Below are 19,347 nucleotides of genomic sequence, written 5' to 3'. Positions count from 1 at the left end.
ACTAATGCTTAAAGGAACTGGTAATAAGAATGCATAGATGTGTGCCTAGCTAATTGGGGATTACAGTATTTTCTTCTTGTGTTTTACTTGCAGAAGTGCAGACTCTCATTTCAGATGATGTGATCCCTTTTACCCCGATGAATAAACACAGCCATGAAATGAATCGTATGTGTAAATGCCTGGTGCCAGACAACATCAGAGTGGTTTTCCCCATGTTGACTACTTGTTCTTACTAACTCAGCACAGGCGAAAAGACCACCTTTTACAATAATTAACTTACATACAGAGAAGTCCCAGAACAACAGACTTCTCCTTACAGCATCTCAAACTTGTAACTACACCAACAATTCATCCTTGCATTTTAAATTCACTGAGCTTATATGCTCTAACAAACAGTAGGCATCATTTTCTATTTAAAGAGCAAAAAACTAAGCCAGAAAGCAATTAAACAACTTGATGGAAAAAAAACAGTAACGGAGCAGAATTAGATCCCAATTCATCTGCCTACCTATCGGGTAGACTACAGCAGCAGTCAAAGTAGAACACTTGAAAGCAGCCATAGGTGTTTTGTTCACCAGGTGCTACATAATGTTTCGAAAAACAAGATGTTACTTACAAGTCAGCAATGCTATATGAGGGTTGCACATCCACCAGGCACATGGAACAGGATGAATTTTCTTTATCAGTGCCAGTCAGAAGCAGGTCCTTCCCACATGCATGGACATGCATGCTGCTACCTTAACAATACTGTGCATTGCAAGTCCTGCTCCAAATAGCCTCAAAAATCTCTAAGAATTCCAAGGCCCTTTAATGAAAAAGTTAAGGAACAAAATTACTGTTCTATCTCCTTCAAACCCATGCCTAAATACACACTCATTATGAGGGACACTTACCTGCAAACTCACAAATCACCAGTAGTCCCAGAGCACTTGACTGAATGAGCACTGGAGGATAAGTATCCAAAAGGATGAGTTGTGCCAATAAAGGTGCATCAATGTGGAGTGTTGTGCTTTATGTGATGACTGGAAGAATCTCAGATAAAGAAGTGCTTTCACTGGAAATCCAGAAGAGTGACCTCAGCTGCTCACAGACCTTTGCGGTCTCACAAGCTCATTTAATGAAACAAGTTCACAGGTGTGGTGGAGGGGCAGCAGCCCCAAAACTGAGGCCTCTCTATGCCTCTACATGCCTGGACATGTTTTTCTGCCAGGGACCTATGGCAGTAAACAGGTTGTGTAACACACACACGCTCAGCTCATGTACCCCTGGGGTCTGCCTAGGTAATCCCCTATTGGGAGGGTCCAGGCAAACAGCTACTGCCTATTAAGGTAAGGTTTTGTCTTATTGCTAACCTGATTGGTCACTGTAGATGGCCAAATGAGCCACGAATCTCGGCTCAGAGACTATAAAGAGGGGTGCAAAGGAGCACCACGTGTTCAGAGTGTTCAGAGGTTCAGACTTAGAGGTTCAAGCTCAGCTTTCTGATCCACATAGCAGCACAGACCTGCTTGCATGGCCTAGACACAGAGTCAGTCCTTTACTCACTTGCAAGCATTACTGAGGCTCAGCCCCCTTGAACTGATCTCAAGGCACAGTTAAGCATACCCTCTGAGAAGCAGAGCTCATGCACGCCTGCATTTGGTACATACCTGGGGAGCGGAGAGCCCCCTGCCTAAGCCTAGAGCAGCTGTACATACTGGCTTGCTATCCTGCATTTATCTATGGAGCTCAAGTCTCCCTGCAGCCTGGCAGACCCTGCTTGCCAGCTGTCCTGTAAGCCTGGAAAGATCCAGACTCAACAGACTGTCTGCTAACCTACAAACACAGCCTGCTAGCTGTGAGAAGACCGTGTCAGAAGCTTCACGGACAAATCCTCCTCCTGCACCTGGAAACCCTGCCCGCTGATCATCCCTGGACACGGCATCCAGAAGCAGCAGCACCGAGGCAGAGACCACTGCACGCCAGGAAAGAAGGTCAGAGAAATCCTGTTTACCCCAGAGACTGGGAACATCTTATCATTCACCTGCAAGCCGGGACAGATTCCAGCTTCACCACTGAATACTGGGCACACGCTGTGACACAATCCTGGGAGGGTGATTAATGATTAATACTTAAGAGCAACACATTTAAGCAAGCTTTAATTCCTTTGTAATATAAGTTACCTCTGTCTTAAGAGCAGACACAGTTTCAGCCCTTGCTGGGCAAACAGTATAGTTGTTAACAGACATTAAGCCTAAGGGAATCTTTCTCTCTGTCTATAGTTGTTGATAATTTGATATTTCCATTTAATGATCCAATCCCTGTAAATATATCCCAACTGTTTTACTAACCATGCACAAAGAACTTGATTTCATAGTGGTTGGGGGTGGTGCAGGTTTGTAAATATTAATTTTAATAAATAATTTTATAAAAAATTAATACCACCTCAAATTAATTTCTCACCTCCCCCTAATAGAGGAATAAGAAAAACCCCCTCCATGACACTGCCTCCTCGTTCAGCAGTGCCCTCACACCTCCCCTGTTCTTCCTTTTTCTACTGATGTATTTGAAGCCCTTCTTGTTCTGTTTTACTTCCTCTGCCAGCTTCAGTTCCAAGAGGGCTTTGGCCTTCCTTTCTGCTTTCCTACAGGCTCTGACTACTTCTCTATAGTTCTCCCAAGTGACCAATCCCCTCTTCCATGAATTGTAAGATTCCTTCTTCCCTGAGATTTCCTTCAGGAGCTCCTTATTCAACCATGCAGGTCTCCTAGCACATCAACCTGATTTTTCACTGGGGAGAACACACCTAGCTTGGGCTTGGAGGAAGTGGTCTTTAAAATTTAGCCAACTTTCTTGGGCTCCTTTTACCCTCCAGAGCCTTAGTCCATGGGATTTCTGCAAGCATGTCCCTGAAGAGCACAAAGTTAACTCTGCAGAAGTCCAGGGTTGTAATTCTACTTGTTGCTCTGATTCTACCCTGTAGAATACTAAACTCCACCATGTCATGATCACTGTCCCCGAGGCTGTTCCCGACCTTAATGCTCTCAACCAGTCCCTCTTTATTAGTTAATACAAGGTCCAGCAGTGCACCTCTCCTTGTTGGTTCCTCCACTACCTGCATCAAGAAGTTTTCATTGATACACTGCAAGAGCCTTTTGGACTGTGTCTGGCTGTGTGATCTTCCCAGCAAATATCAGGGTGATTGAAGTCTGCCATGAGTACCAAGGAGTTAGCTCTACAGACTACCTCAAGCTGTCTGTAGAAGGCCTCATCAACATCTCCCTCTTGGTCTGGTGGTCTATAGTAGACCACTACAACAATTTCATCTCCTTTTCCACATCCTCTAATTCTTACCCACAAGCTCTCAACCTGTTCTGCCCCCTGCTTTGGACAGAACTCAGCACATTTCAGTTGCTCTCACACATAGAGGGCAATTCCCCCACCCTGAGCACTCCTGCTGCTCTATCTTCCTGAACAGTACATAGCTATCCATGACAACATCCCAGTCATGGGAGCTGTCCCACCATGTCTCAGTGATGGCTCCTGCTTATTGCCCATGCTCCATGCATTGGTGTATAAGCATTTCAGGGAGGGAGTTAGTCCATTAGCTTCCACTCTTCCTGTCTCACCATTCCCAGCCCCTTCCATGGCCCCCAACCTAGCAGTAAGCTCTGCTTCTCTATTAAAATTTTCAGTCTAATTTTCTGTAACTGTGAATATGAATAATTCTCAACTCAAACAACATTCTTGAAATGACTGAGTAAAAGCTTTTCTGCTGAGGTTTAAGTGACATCAGCCTGAAAGAATAGGTCCTTGACCTGCCACATAGAAGGCACTAACATTAATCCTTCTTCATGAAAACTCCTGTGCAAAGTTTTAGAACAGGCATTCATCAGATGCATTGCAAACTGACAGTCTTCAACTAATGTACTGATGTTCAAGACTCAACTCTAGAGAGTAAGAGGAGTTTTTGAAGTTACACACTAGAAAACAGAGGACATTCTGAAAATTCAGTTGGCCTGCTACAGGATTGCTGCTGCTTATGAAGAAGAGAATGGGTGAGGAAAGATATGACATGGAACCAAATACATCTTTTTTAGACTGACTAGAAATTATTTCAAGACAGAAACAAGCCTCACGATAATCCAAACTTCTGGGATGTGTCAGAGGACACCACTTGCTTTCCCCTACCGTAAGTCTTACAATGTAGCTCCAACAGCCTGTAAAACTATGTATCTGTGTGGTTAACTGACTACTTTGGTTTCTGATTAACACTTTCAGATTCACTTTTCTTTGGTTTTTGTTTTTGGGGTTTTTTTTTCACAGACAAGAAAAATGTGTTTCTATGTGCTAATGGTACATGATGATCCCCAGTGCCTACATGGTCTGTTTCTACCCATGTCCCAAGCTCTGAAATCATAGAAGCAAATTTCCACAATGAAGCATGCATTATTATGCATTGCAAAGTGGGACAATTCAGACATTTAATGGCATCCAACACAAATAGATGGCAACAAAAATTGTTATGCAATGATATTAAACACATTCACAAGACCAAAAATCGATAATCTGGTGGTTCTGAGCTATAGTCACCTGTATTCCTGTTTTGCAAGAAATGCTGTAGATACTGATGCCACCTCACTAGATATATTCTGTTTATATAAGAAAATGAGTCCAGCTGTCTCAAGAACTTTACATATTTGTCCTGTGATGGATAAAATCCCAGAAGGAAAATCCTTACAAACTTCAAATGGCAAACTGTGAACCAGGAAAACTTTTGAGTTTGAACTTTATGCAGCTCAAAACGAAAAACTCAAACTAAATCTTAGGGTATTCAGAACTAACTCAAAGAGATATTTCTGCAGGCTATCATCCTGTTACAGACAGATAACAAATTCCCACCTTCTCAGCTGAAGAAAATTACAGTCCTAGTTCTCATGAAAAATCTGCCATACAAAGACGAACCTACAGTGCCCTGAACTGATAATCACCAGGCTTTCATTAAAGATGCTTCTAATTAAAGAAGCTGATCAACACACAAAAATGTGTGCTTTGCAGGCAGGAGATGGCAAGCAATTTATCTTTCAAAATAATAATCACTAATATCACACTATCTGGAATTAAATTAGGAATAAAGGTATTCAGATTACAATGTCCTAGATTAGTGTACAGCCTCTATTCATTACAGCAGCAAGAAATAGCAACTCTCACGATTTCCACTTTAAGAAATCAGGGTCCATTTCTGTTGTTGGACTAGGCTACTGGCCTAGAAGCATTTTCACTTTCTACTAAAACAGGTCCTCACAGGATGATCTCTCTTTTGAAGTGCTGGAAAAAAAGAATATAGAATGGAGTCATGGAGAAATTCAGGTTAGAAAGGAACCCTGCTAGTTATCTGGTCCACACATTGCCAAAACAAAGCTACATTCAAAGGTGCATTAGGTTGCTTTTTCAATTAGGCTTTGAAGGTCTCCAGCACTGGATTTCACCACGTTAGGAGTTTGAGGAACATAATCTTTGATCACAACATACCAGATCCACAGATTCAGACATTGCATTGGCTTGGAAGAGACCATCAAAGGTTATCTTACCCAACAACCCTGCAGTGAGCAAGGATATGTCCAACTAAATCAGCTTGTTCAAGGACACATCAAGTCTGACCTTGAATTTCTCAAGGGACAGGGCCTCAACCACATTCCCAAGCAGCCTGTGCCAGTATTTCACCACCCTCATTGAAAAGAACTTCCTCCTTATACCCACCCTAAATCTACCTTGCTCCAGTTTAAAACCACTGCCTCTCATCCTATCACTACAAGCCCTTCCAAGTAGTCCTTTTCCAGCCTTCCTGTAGGTCCCCTTCAGACATTGAAATGTATCTGTAAGATGTCCCCATCACCTTCTCTTCTCCAGGATGAATAGCCAAAATTCTTTCATCCACTTTTCAGGCAAGAGGTTCTGCAGCCCTCTGACCATCTTTGTGGCCCTCCTCTGGACCTGCTCTAACAGGTCCATGTCTAGTGTTGGGGCCCTCAGAGCTTACACAGTACTCCAGGTGGCATCTCATCAAAGCAGAGTTGAGGAGCAGAATCACCTCTTTTGACTTGCTGACCACACTTCTTTTGATGTAGTCCAGGATTCAGTTTGCCTTCTGGACTGCAAGTGAACACTGCTGGCTCATGTCCAGGTTCTCACCCACCGGCACCCTCAACTCCCCCAGCCTGTATTGATATTGACAGTTGCCTTGACCTAGGTGAAGGACGTTGCACTTCACCTTATTGAACCTCCTGAGATTCTCCTCAGCCCACCTCTCCAGCATGTCTAGGTCCCTCCAAATAGCATTCCATCTTTCAGTCTTTTCAATCACACCACTCAGCTTGGTATAATCTGCAAATTTGCTGAGGGATCACCCAAACTCAAATGGAATCTGAGATGTCTGTTACCAGAAACTGCTGAATCACGGAAGTTGGAAGCACATGAAAAAGTGATCATTCCAGACTCTCAACTTCTTTTAAAAAGACCAAAGACAACAGAACCAAAGGTCACAAAAGGGACTACAGCACAGGGAACAGCTTATGGGTGGGAAGTCAGGATGTTTTCTTCCTCAAAGACTGTAGCATACTACAAAATCTTTTATTTCGAGTGCAGTCTTATGAAGCCTTGCATTCACTAATGAAGCCACTTCAATGGGAGACTGAGAGCATGCTGGAGAGTATTGTGACAAAGTTGTCTCCCAAGAGTCAGTAGGAGGGTTATGCTGAGGAAATTGCAATATCTAATCTAAGAATTCGTAAAGTGCTCAAGGACAAGCAGTCCTGCTAAGAATTTCTTAAATTATCCTAAAAGTCCAGAAATATACAGGAAGGAAGGTTGTAGCCAGGTGAGGGTTGCTCTCTTCTCCCAGACAACCAGCAACAGAACAAGGGGATAGAGACTCGTGCTGGAAGAGGTACAGGCTGGATGTTAGGAGGAAGTTCTTTACAGAGAGAGTGATTTGCCATTGGAATGGGCTGCCCAGGGAGGTGGTGGAGGCACCGTCCCTGGAGGTGTTCAAGAAAAGACTGGATGAGGCACTTAGTGCCATGGTCTAGTTGACTGGACAGGGCTGAATGATAGGTTGGACCAGATGATATTGGAGGCCTCTTCCAACCTGGTTGATTCTATGATTCTACATCATTTCACAAGAGTAACAACACTCAGAAGTCTACAAGGCTAAGAAAATATTTTGCTGGAAAGGAAGTCACTATCTTCTTTCCAGACTGATCCTGTGCATTTTTATACACACCATTGAGGAGTGTCCACCTAAGGAAAAAAGTCTCCACATGAAGGACATTTTTTAAAGCCAAGTGGATGAAACCAAAAGAGATGTCTCCAAAAAGAGAAAGAAAATCAGAAGACCTTAAAGAGACTAGAGAAAAGCCTGATTAAAAACAATAGAATAAAGAGACAGCAAACTGGCACAGATCTCAGTTAAGCAGTGAACTGTTCAGACCTTGCTTAAGCAGTGAGCTGAGAGTGAAGTGCTTATCACCACGAATACAGCATCATTCACAGCATGCAAGCAGACAGGGCTTTTATGTGTTCTACTACAGCACTCATTTCCAGGGGACTGAATGCAGGCGGAGCTCTGTTGTGAATATTAGCTGTACACAGATATTTCAATACTGATGTTTCCTTTTTGTTTAAATATTTATGTCCATCTGCACTGCTGTTTGGTGTTAGCATTTTTTTTTTAAGGAAAGACAGGTAAATTAACTGTGACTTAGTACTCTAGAGGTGAAAGAGAAAAAAACCCACATTAATTTTTTTTTCATCCTATTACCAAGTAGCCTACTCCAGACCACCCTAAGTTTGAAATACTATCAGTAATAACTTTGAACACACATCAAGAAGCACCCAACACCTGCTATTCTTAGTAGAAAACAGAAAGAATAAGGAAGAAGACCTCATCTCCTTTTTATAGATACGACAGGCACATTGATAAACCAGAGGATTTGCCAAAGTAACTAAGGTGAGGCAAGGCTATCCTGCATATTTACTCATGCTAAAACTTTTTCTCTGTGTGGCCTCATAAAATTATTCCAATACCCTTGGGCAGCCACTCAAATTAGTTCTTTATTTATTATCCCAGTTCTCAAGTATCTTTCAGATGGGCTCATCCATTGTTCCCATACAGCTGGGTAAACAGACAAAGTCAATTCTATCATGCAGGTTTGCCTTACAGCACTCAGAACCCTTTGCATATACGGGATTTTTTTACTTTAAGCAAGCTATAAATGTGTTTAAAGGTGACCTGTGTTGGAGGGGGGGAGGAAGAGGAATAAAAAAGTTCGAGGACAATCAGAAAGAAAAGGTTTCTGAAGATTGTCTTGTCTCAATATCTTTCCAAAGGAAAAAAAATAACAAATAACCAATGTTAGAAGCTTTACTGTGTAATCATCCTTACTAAGGCAAAAAATAACAGTTATATGGACAAGACTTTTAGTAACAGACACGAAAAGAAAACAAGGCTTTCTCAAAAGTCTTTGTATGAAAAAGCTTCCTATGGACTTTACTGTGAAGTGATTATAGAATCACAGAATGTCAGGGGCTGGAAGGGACCTCAAAAGATTATCTGGTCCAGCCCCCCCTGCCAGAGCAGGATCACCTAGAGCAGATCACACTGCAACACATCCAGACAGTTCCTGAGTATCTCCAGAGAGGGAGACTCCACAACCTCCCTGGGCAGCATTCCAGAATTCTGTCACCCTCACAGTAAAAAAAATTCTTGCTCAGGTTCATGTGGAACCTTCCATGACTCAACATCCACCCACTGTCCCTTGTCCTGTCACTAGGCATCACTGAGAAGAGGCTGGCTCTATCCTCCTGGCACACATTTTTAAACATTATTGGGGTCACCCCTCTGTCTCCTCTCCAAGCTAAAAAGCCCCAGCTCCCTTAGTCTCTCCTCATAAGGAAGATGCCCAACTTCCTTAATAATTTTTGTGGTACAACAACAGTTAATAAAAAATTAGGCTGCCCTAGAAGTTAATCTTAGTGTTTTACAGCATTCCCAAAGCAGTGCCATGTCTTTCAGCATGCTTGCACAATGCTTACTACACAGTACATTGTTCCTGACGAGGGCCTCTGGCATTACTGAAATATAAACACAGGAGGCAGACAGCATAATAGACCAGAAAGGGGAGAGCAGATATTTCATTGAAAATGAATTCTTGATATTCCTTTCCTTCTACAATCTGACCTCACATCTGTGTCACCAAGTTAAATCCAGCCAGCAGCCAGTCACAAGTGGTGTTCCCCAGGGCTTGGTATTGAAGCCTGTTCTCTTTAACACCTTTATTAATGATTTGGATGAGGGGATCATGGGCACCATCAGCAAGTTTTCAGACAATAGTAAATTGAGCAGGAATGTTGATCTGCTCGAGGATAAGAAGGCATTGCAGAGAGGACAGGGTAAATCAATGGGCTGAGGTCAACAGAATGAGGTTTAACAAGACCAAGTGCTAGGTGCTGTGCTTTGACCACAACAACTCCAGGCAACCCCAAAGGCTTGGGAAAGAGTGGCTGGAAAACTGACCAGTAGAAAACATGCTGTTGGATGGCCATTTGAACCAAGCCAGCGGTGTGCTCAGGTGGCCAAGAAGGCCAACAGCACCCTGACCTGTATCAAGAACAATGTCTCCAGCTGAAGAAGGGAAGTGATTGCGCCCCTTTAATCAGACTTGGTGAGGTCACAGCTTCAGTACTGTGTCCAATTCTGGGTGCCATAGTATAGGAAAGACATTGAGGTCCTAGAGTAATGAGGCTGGTGAGGGGTCTGGAGGGCATCATCCATGCTTTGGCCGAAGGAGCTTGGGCTCTGCAGTCTGGAGTAGGCTAAAGGGAGATCATATTGCTCTACCTGAAAGGAAGTGTTGGTTTCTTCTCCCAAGTAACTAGCAATATGATGAGAGGAAATAGGCTTAGATGTGTCAGAGGAGGTTTAGACTGGACATTAGGAAAACCTTCTTTACTCAGAGAGTGGTGAGTCATTGGAACAGGCTGCCTAGGGAGGTGGTGGTGGAGTCACCATCCCTAGAGGTGTTCAAGAAGAGTGTAGATGTGGCACTCCAGGATACAGTGTAGTGGTCATGGTAGTTGGATTACAGTCGGGGTCTATGATCGTAAAAGTCTTTTCCAACCTTAAAGATTCTATGACTTCTACACAGAAGAGAAGAACTGACACTCAAAACACATACACCACATGAATCGAAGTAAATTAAGGGAATTAACAGATGGGTTGATAATCTTCCACAAATTGTAAACACTGGCTGCGAACCATGCTTATAAACTCAAAGATTAACTATAATAGGTAATGCTGAGACTACAGGTATTATCTTTCAGTTAGGCAAAGTAGCTCAAGAATTCCAGTCCATTAGAAACTCAGCCATTTATCCAACTTTGTGACCAAAGTCCTATACTCTATACTGCAAAACATCTACAGAGTCATGAGCCAGAGACTTGACAAAGTATACCGGAATCTTGCCACTGTTTGAGGTGGCACCAAAGTAGTAACTACATAACTAGATCAGACCTGATTACCTAGAACAATTTTCTTTACATCTCTGTTTAAAGCTTCTGGAAATATCAAAGAGTGAACATTTAGAAGATGCAGAAAGAACATCCAAAAATAATTTATAGAAAAGGTTTAACTACATTTTAATATTGATGGTATTTTCTATTAACACTGGGGCAGAAGCCTATTGTTCAGCAGAGCACTTCTTTTGCATGAGAGCTATCTCCTTGAATCTCTCTGAGTCAACTTTAGTGACCACTTTAATATTCACTTTACAATTAATGCTTCTTTTTATGGGTTGGTAGAAGGTAAACCAATTTCAGTTCAGCTTCTAGGTATTGAATTTATTATAAAAAGTTATGTACTTAAAACTCCTATAATGAAACCAGAGGCATCATGAGATATTAACCTAGAGTTAATGCTGAGAAGGCCAGTTTGAATAATTCAATTCATGTCACCTTAAGTATCTTTTCAAATGGAATTAACTTTATCTCACAAAAAAACGAAGCTCCATGTTCCAGTTACTGATTATTGACTCCATGAGAGTTCTGTCTTAAATCATCTCACCACCATCTTCCCCGCAATTTTATTTCACAACTACCAGAATGCTTCTTTAAGTTGTGAAGGCTGACTTCTTTCATAAAGAAGCAATATTAGGTAAGAGGAAAATGTGGTTTCAAAATTATGGCTACAGTTAGGTGATGCTAAAATATGAAAAAAAAAAAAACAACAAAGGTTATCACCAAAGTATCTACATTAGTTCATTACAGCTACAAACCAGGGCTGCATTTCAGCCACACACATAGAGCTACTGCAGTCCTTCGCCTCCTGTACAACTCCACCTCTTTTTGCAACAATGCCACAGACGCTTGGTAATGCTGCAGTTCTCCTGACCTGTTAATTGTCTCATTCTAACACCAGGCCCAGCATTTAAACACTGCAAAGTGATGCTTTCAAACACCTATTAAAGCACAGGGGAAAGTGACAGTTCATGTTCAGCATTATAGTACAGTAAGAATGAAGGAGTGAGACAAGCAAAAAGCAGGAGATGTAAAGACATACATTAGAGATGAATCAAGACAAATAGGAAAAAGAGGGGGAAATAAGAAATAACAGCTCATAATAAGCAGAACAAAGAAGTGTGCCAATGCAGAGTATAATTATGCAGCCTCCTGTTTCTGCAAGCCACAGGAAAATCAGAACATGCTACACTGAAGCCAGATGCCCTGGTAACATCAGCAGTCATCTGAAAAAGGAGATACCGATTACCTCTCCTAGACCGTTCAAAGAGGGGAAAACTAGACAGCAAGCTAGTATCTATTGATATAAAGCCAGACATATCCAGGATTTCCTTAGCCCAGCCAAAAACAAACAATAGGGAAAAGATTCCCAATGGATCAAGCTTCAAACATAACTCAGGAAGACTTCCTTTAACCTAATATTTAAACAAGGTGGCTTTTTTCAAACTCCATCATAAACCAAACCAAGAAAAAAGAAAGGAAAGAGGCATAACAGCTTCTGCATGGCAGAGAGCACTCACATGGGCAGCACACAGAGCAAAGGGAAAGTTTTCTGGGTCTGTCTCTCTCCTTTCTGCATTTCCTGCGGCACTCCCCATCAAATCAGACAACAGAACGCAAGAACTGTGCCTGCCTGAAGTATGCTGTGCTAGGATGACACCTAGAAGAAAAAGAGACCTATCACGACCCTGACAGCTCATAGTTCAGGTACCACAACAAGAGATACAAAGTAACAAAAGAGGTTTGTGAAAATAATGCACAAGTACAACAAGGCGCATCCCAGCCACTTCAGTTTTGATAGCAATCAGATGAGAGAGTGTTAAGGAAATGAGGCTGTCTTACTAATGTCTCAGTCTCTGAGCTGTGAGGAGAAAAGTAGCACGAAGTGGTTGTTTGGAACAATAGGTAACAATTTATAAAGGGAAATGCCTTCAAGATGTAAACAGATGTATGCCTACCAGGACTGCACAGAGAAAGAAAATTAAAGAGGAATGCCAGAAACATGAGAAATATTTCATAAGCTATATGGAAAAAAACAGTTGAAATATGCTTTGGCATGTTTTTATTTATGCCTACAAAGTTTTGTAGAGGGCAAAAGGGCGAGGGTAATTTCAGACTTGCCAGGCTCATAAGACAAGTCCAGAGAAGCCTCTGTGCATACACAGATAGACTGATTAGGAACAGAGAAGAATAAGAGAGATAAAGTAGACTGCTGTACAATCAGAGGTTGATTTGACAGCCAGTGGGCAGAAGGTTTTCTGTGAAGGCTTCCTCCTTCTCTGGAGACTTTAAAAACCCACTTGCATGCATTTCTGTGCAGCCTGCTTTGGTGCAGGAATTGGAACTGATGATATTTGAAGGTCCTTTACAACGCCTGATATTCTGTGATTTTGCACTTTATATATAATTATAGTGGATATGAGGTGCTTACATAGTACAAGGTATATGTATTTAAAGTTGAAAGGCAAAAGTGAAAGGTTAAGTACATCAATACTTGAGAGAAATATTGACACCATACACAACACTGCTGCCATAGTGACGTCAGATGACATGGAGTCCTCTGAACAGGTTCCACAAAGATCCTCAGCAAGTTGCATATGACTTAAGAGCACAGGCACCATCGATTCTCAGGGGAAAAGGTTCTGGTTTTGAAGGTGGCAGACAAAAGTACAGAAGAATGGAAACTGAATGGATATAAGGGCTAAAAGCCTAAAACACAGCTCGGTGTCTGACAACGTATTTTAAAAAGTCTGAAAAAAGTTATTCCTGATTCTGATGAAGTCACAGAAGTATTCCTATATGCTTCCTGAACAGAGTTAAAAATGGTTTCTTCCTTCACAGGCTCCTGAGAAGCAGGACCTATCTGTGTAATACTGTTAACAAGGAACCACTAAGAGGCCAGAATCAGGGCACCTTCTGGATACTTCGTGCTGATGACTTTACTTCTAGCCCTGTCATAAGCCTTTAAGACTCATCCAGCAAAAGAAAGGATCAAGGGCCCAACCTATAAAAAAGGTATAGCCTTAGGTAGGATTGACTCTAGAGATCTTAGGATGGAAGCTCATGAAAAAAGAACAGCAAGTGAAAAGATCAGGTAGTGCACTTGTATAAGTAGCCTTCATTTCTAGGCTATAATCTGCAATCAGCAGGGATGCAAATCAAGTGCCTAGCTATCAGAAAAAAAATCTCAGGCAACCACGTTTTCAAGGCTTTGTGCGAAAACAACTCGGAAACATTGTATCACTTAATTTAATGCACTGAATCTCTAGTCAACATTTTCTGAGTTTAAACTGCATATGTAATTATAGGTCTTCCATAAACAGATCAAATCAGATGGACTGCCTCACGGACTTGAGAAAGCTCTCACTGACCAAAAATATCATCTGTAACGACGTCCTTTTCAATTATCAAAAGCTACAGCAATAATGTGGAAGTCTGTATCTATAGTGACTGCAATAAGTTCTCTGTTTAAATAACCAGCCAGGAAACAGATGAGCATCTTAACTTCCTCCACAGCAAATGCATGAGTTCGTGCTCTGCTACAGTACAGTCAGTTAACTTCACCCATTTTATAGGGCAAAAATTTGTTTTGGTTTAGTTCTTCTCTTTTATTTTACCACAGTATATGTATTAAGGGAAGGACTGGTAGGAAGCCAATCAAAAAGTATTATTCAGGACTGTGTAATGCAAGACAACACACTTGAAAGCTCCAATTCTAGTAAAAGAGAGAAGACGTCTTGAAGGTGTCATTGAAAAACGAGATGGAGAACAAAGAGCTTACCTTCTGCTCCTTTTCCTTGGCAGCACTGAGTTGGGAAAGGGAGAGCGATAGTTTTTCCTGCTGCTCAGCTAGGTACTTCTGATAAAGGCTCAAAAGTTCCTGGCATTCTCTGTACTGCTGCTGCAGAGGTGAGACATCAGAAGTTAAGGGAAAAATACTCTTTAGCAAATAAAGTCAAATACATACCAACTTACTCTGTGTAAATCTGATTTAGATCCATAACACTTCAATTTAAAAAACAGATACTGTGTGTCTGAGTACTGCCTAATGATGATAAATCTGCCTAAAGATGAATGCTCAAGTACAACCTTCTTTCTACTGAGAGTGGGAAAAGAAGAATTACACCAAATTTTTTTTTATTATTGGAAAAGAGACAGCAGCAGGAGGCAGGTGATGACATTGTTTCAGTTGGAACAATTATAACCCTTTGATTTGTATTCAGCAAAGCCAAACACTACCAATGTTTATTTATAAATAAATAAATAGCCAGCCAAGAAAGCAAATAGTCCATTTTTAAGCACAGACATGGATTCATAAGCCCACATACCCAAATCCAATCTCTTTGCTTGAGTACCAGCGGCTCCAAAACCCACAGCCACAGATGCAGCGCTACAGGCCTTTTAGAGACGAGCAATGATTTTTGGATAGCAATCCGGGGAAGCCACAACTGTGGTGTTTGCAAGGATATTAGCAAGCAACAGTGTCCTGCCTTGCTTGCAGCATTGAAATTCCAACAGGAGATAAATCTGCTCTTCACCTGTCATTGTATAATTCCCTCCCTTGCTCATGTAGCATGGTAAACCATTTATGCTCCCCCTTCTCCCCCCACACTTTTAATTATGCATGCAGATGGGATAAGGGCTCGCTGTCCAAAGAGATTACTCTGAATAAATACTTTAATAACAAGTCATCGCAATTAAGGTAGGGAACAAAAACTTCTTCCATCTATAAAATGGTGTTGAGTTACAGATTTCCTTAACATTTTTATGATCTAATCATTGCTTCTGGGCAAATTCATGTTGCAATCATTTTTGCCAATCATGGCTGCATAAATAACTCACTGCTTTGTTATTCCCTGTTATGACCCTGATTTTTCTTTTCCCTTCTTTTAGGGGAAGGGGGGGAGGGGGCTGCCAGGGTTTTGTTTGTTTGTTTTTTCTTTCCTTTAAATAAAAATGCTACACAAAGAGTAAGCAAAACATTTTAGAAAAGAATGGGAGGCTATTAAACCCCAATGTTTAAATCAATCAGGAGAGCTCCTAGAACACCTTTGCTCAGCACCTGAAAATACAGAAGGGTAAAAATAATGGTCTAAACAAGCTAATTGCTTTCCAGACCCAGCCTGCCCGAAGCCTGAGCTGTTTTACATTTCAGTTCATTTCGTCAGAGAGCACCAAAAGGCTGAAGTGATTTGTGGTGGTCTCAGGAGTCTCTGCCAGCTATGATGTATATAAAAGGAATTTTTTATTCCGGTTGTAACCATAGGCAGTAATGTTTATAGTAGGTGAGCATATTAGCCTGGACGCAGGGCATGAATTTTACTCTAGAAAAAGCCAGTTCATTTATACAGCCTAAGAGTTAAATGTCGGCATTTGAAGACAAATTATAGGGAAATTCATTTAAACCCATGTTATGTGGCAGAATATAAAAACAGACAGTCCTGTCTTTATCAATTTTTTACAGCCCTTTTAATTTACTTTGCTTCCAGCAACCCCTTCCCCACAAAAACAGATTTTACCCTCTTCTCCCTCCAGCTAGCACACTGCTGGCACAAGGAATGAGTACCCTAAGCTGCCTTTGGGCTCACTACTGATGGCCGTAGACCTAACCTCACTGTTACCACAGTGTTAATATCAGTTTCACTGGAAAGCTGGGCAAGATTGCTCTAATTCCCAAGCTCAGCACACTCATGGTGCAAGTGTATCACAAAAGAGATTCCCAAATTTTGTTTTACAGACTGCAGAGCCCTTATGATACACATAATACCACCACCTCTTGCTTGCAGCTGCCAAATTTTTTTAGAATACAGTTTAAAACATGACATGCAAAATTAACATTAGGGAAGTATGAAATCAAATCCTGATTGTTCAAGGGTCAGCTATGTGATCATAAATGGAAAGGGAAATAGTGGACACAAGCTTGAACAGCAGCCAAGAGAGCCCTGAAATTCTTCTAAGATTAGGTTAGCATTTTAACTGTTAAAACCTCCTGTACAGGAAGATTAAAACCTTGTTCACTCACACAATCACTCTGCATTAAGCCACATATTGTTACAGCCACCACAGTCAGAGTCCAAAGCCCTGCTTTGCTTAGTAAGTAAGTAAACATGAAGCTTTAGATAGGAAAAAAAAAAAAAAAAAGGTTCATTTGTTTAAGGCACATGCAGAATAGCTATAAGTATGATAATTCTCCATAATGTACTGGTACATTTACTGCAGAATATGTTCTTAAGGAAAAAAGCTACCTTAATATCAGATCTTACTCTTCCATTCTATTGAATTTTTGCTAAACGCAGCCAGATGATCTTTCCTCATGCACCCCCTTCGCCCCCCCTTCTCAGCCCCTACAAATTAGCAAGGCAATATAAAAACACTGCAACAAAAACATTTAGGTCATTCAGATATAACAAGCAAGCATGTGCTATGCCAAAGCAATCTCTAGATAAATACAGAGGCAATTACAAGTACTTTCATACTCTGCTTAAAACAGGGGGAAAAAAGTTATGAAGGTGAAAAAATCCTATAAGACAAGAAGCCCTACAGATTTGCATTCCACAGAAAAAGAAATGTCCTTAAATGCTCGCATTGGAGATTTCTTCATGTGTTCAGGAGCACAAATATTGGTTAGTTATCTGAGAGAAGTGGTACTTGGCATTTCACTGAATGGTAGTTTTATGTCTAAGAAACACGCATTTGGATGTATCTCAGTAATACATTATATGCAGTATATTAGTAGAGTATTACAGTTGTACATTGAGGGGAATAAAAAAAACAAACAGCAACCAAAAAATAATCAAAAATTTGAAATGCAAAGGTTAAGATTTAGACAGCAACATTTACGCATCATACTGCAAGTACCATATATATAGTATAAATTAATTTTGTCACTGAACATAAGTTACAGAATTAAGAGTTACTTTATGTCTGTTAAAAGATAATAACCTCAGTGGAAATAGTGCTGGATGCGAGAAGAGGAATGGCTAGCATACAGTGGTGGCATGTTTATAGAGGCCAGGGACAGATGTCCAGGGAGAGGAATATTAGGCAGGGGACAGCTTTTTCTTAGGAGCAATGAATGCTTCATGAGAAGGCATAGCCAACCTAATGCTCAAATGCTAGCAAAGACACCAACTGCTCACCCTTTCAGTCTCACTCCCTCCATCTATGTCAGCTCTGCATCTCTCCCAAAACCCTTGCTCATCTCAAGGGCTCAGCAAACTGAGCAAGACAGAGGGTCAGTCAAGCATGAGAGGTGGTACAAAGTGAGCAGAAAGAGCAGGCAACTGGAAGAGAGGGACAACTCTTTCAACAGCAGCAATGTGTCCAGTAGGGTGCACTTCCCTTGCAAGGTTTCAACTCTACTCTTTCTTCATATCCATTCTTAAGGATCAGGTTTTTCAGTGTCTTCTGTGACTATATCAACCACCCCTAGCTAACTAGCTGGTGAAATGCTTATAGCCCTCTCACAAGCTGAGCCAGGACAAACAGCTACAGTCCCTTACTTCTCCAGAAACCTGAGGTGGGAGAGGGGGTAAGGAAACAATTGCAGGAGAAAAAGTACCAAAGCTAGAGACTGGCAGCATCTACTCACTGACATCCTGAAGTGTTGCCAGCACAGTTTCCACTGCCTCTTTTACATTATGTGAAGCCCAGCTTAATATCTGAACTGTTGTGGTTTAGAGGGTTCAGCAACTTACTAAAGAGCTTTTGAATTCTACAATTCAGCCTCTACACAATTCTGTGAGTAGCGTTCACACCACAGCCGTTCACTCGCTGCTCTAGCCATCTACAGTCAAGATAAAGGAAGCAAACAACAGGTAACTTAAAGACAGTCTTGAGCTGGTCAGGCTGCCCTCCAACCTGGCATGCATAAGCCAGACCTTTTCAAGGAGCCATTCCCAGCCACAATAGCACAGCATCAAGCAGTTCTAATTTACCTCACCTTTATATCACAGTGATTTTTTTTTTTTTTTTTTCAGTTTGGCTGCACCACCAAGACTACACCAGATCTAGAACATGGTTGGACTGTGCCTAATAACTTCAACAATCACAGAATCATATAATCAACTAGGTTGGAAGAGACCTCCAAGATCAGGCAGTCCAACCTATCCCCTAGCCCCATCCAGTCAACTAGATCATGGCACTAAATGGCTCATCCAGGCTTTGCTTGAACACCTTCAGGGATTGTGTCTCCACCACCTCCCTGGGCAGCCCATTCCAATGCCAATCACTCTCTCTGGGAAGAGCTTCCTCCTAACAGCCAGCCTATACTTCCCCCGGCACAACTTGAGACTGTGTCCCCTTGTTCTGTTGATGGTTGTCTGGGAGAAGAGACCAACCCCACCTGGCTACAGACACCCTTCAGGGAGTTGGAGACAGCAATGAGGTCACTCCTGAGCCTCCTCTTCTCCAGGCTAAACAACCCCAACTCCCTCAGCCTCTCCTCAGAGGGTGTTCCAGGCTTTTCACCAGCTTTGTTGCCCTTCTCTGGACACATTCCAGCACCTCAACATCTCTCTTGAATTGAGGGGTGCAAAATTGGACACAGTACTCAAGGTGTGGCCTGAGCAGTGCTGAGTATACAGGAAGAATAACCTCACTTGTCCTACTGGCCAAACTAGATGCCATTGGCTCTCCTGGCCACCTGAGCGCACTGCTGGCCCATGTTCAGCTACTGTCTACCATTAGCCCCAGTTGCCTTTCTGCCTGGCTGCTCTCCAGCCACTCAGTCCCCAGCCTGTAGAGCTGCCTGGCGTTGTTGTGGACAGAGTGCAGAACCCTGCACTTGACCTTGTT

General features: G+C 41.8%; 1 protein-coding gene across 1 annotated transcript in view; it reads right to left on the bottom strand.

The window, feature by feature from the left end:
* KIAA1328 (KIAA1328 ortholog) overlaps nt 1-19,347 on the bottom strand; it is a 227,307-nt gene that overhangs the window by 128,633 nt on the left and 79,327 nt on the right. Inside the window, exon 6 of the mRNA XM_064176570.1 lies at nt 14,333-14,460. Coding sequence (XP_064032640.1) covers nt 14,333-14,460 — 128 coding nt within the window. The remainder of the gene's footprint in view (nt 1-14,332; nt 14,461-19,347) is intronic.

The sequence above is a fragment of the Pogoniulus pusillus genome, chromosome Z (assembly GCF_015220805.1).
Source record: "Pogoniulus pusillus isolate bPogPus1 chromosome Z, bPogPus1.pri, whole genome shotgun sequence".
In the NCBI taxonomy this organism is placed as follows: domain Eukaryota; kingdom Metazoa; phylum Chordata; class Aves; order Piciformes; family Lybiidae; genus Pogoniulus; species Pogoniulus pusillus.
The sequence above is the reverse complement of the archived record's forward strand: the minus strand, read 5'-3'. Positions and strand labels throughout refer to the sequence as shown.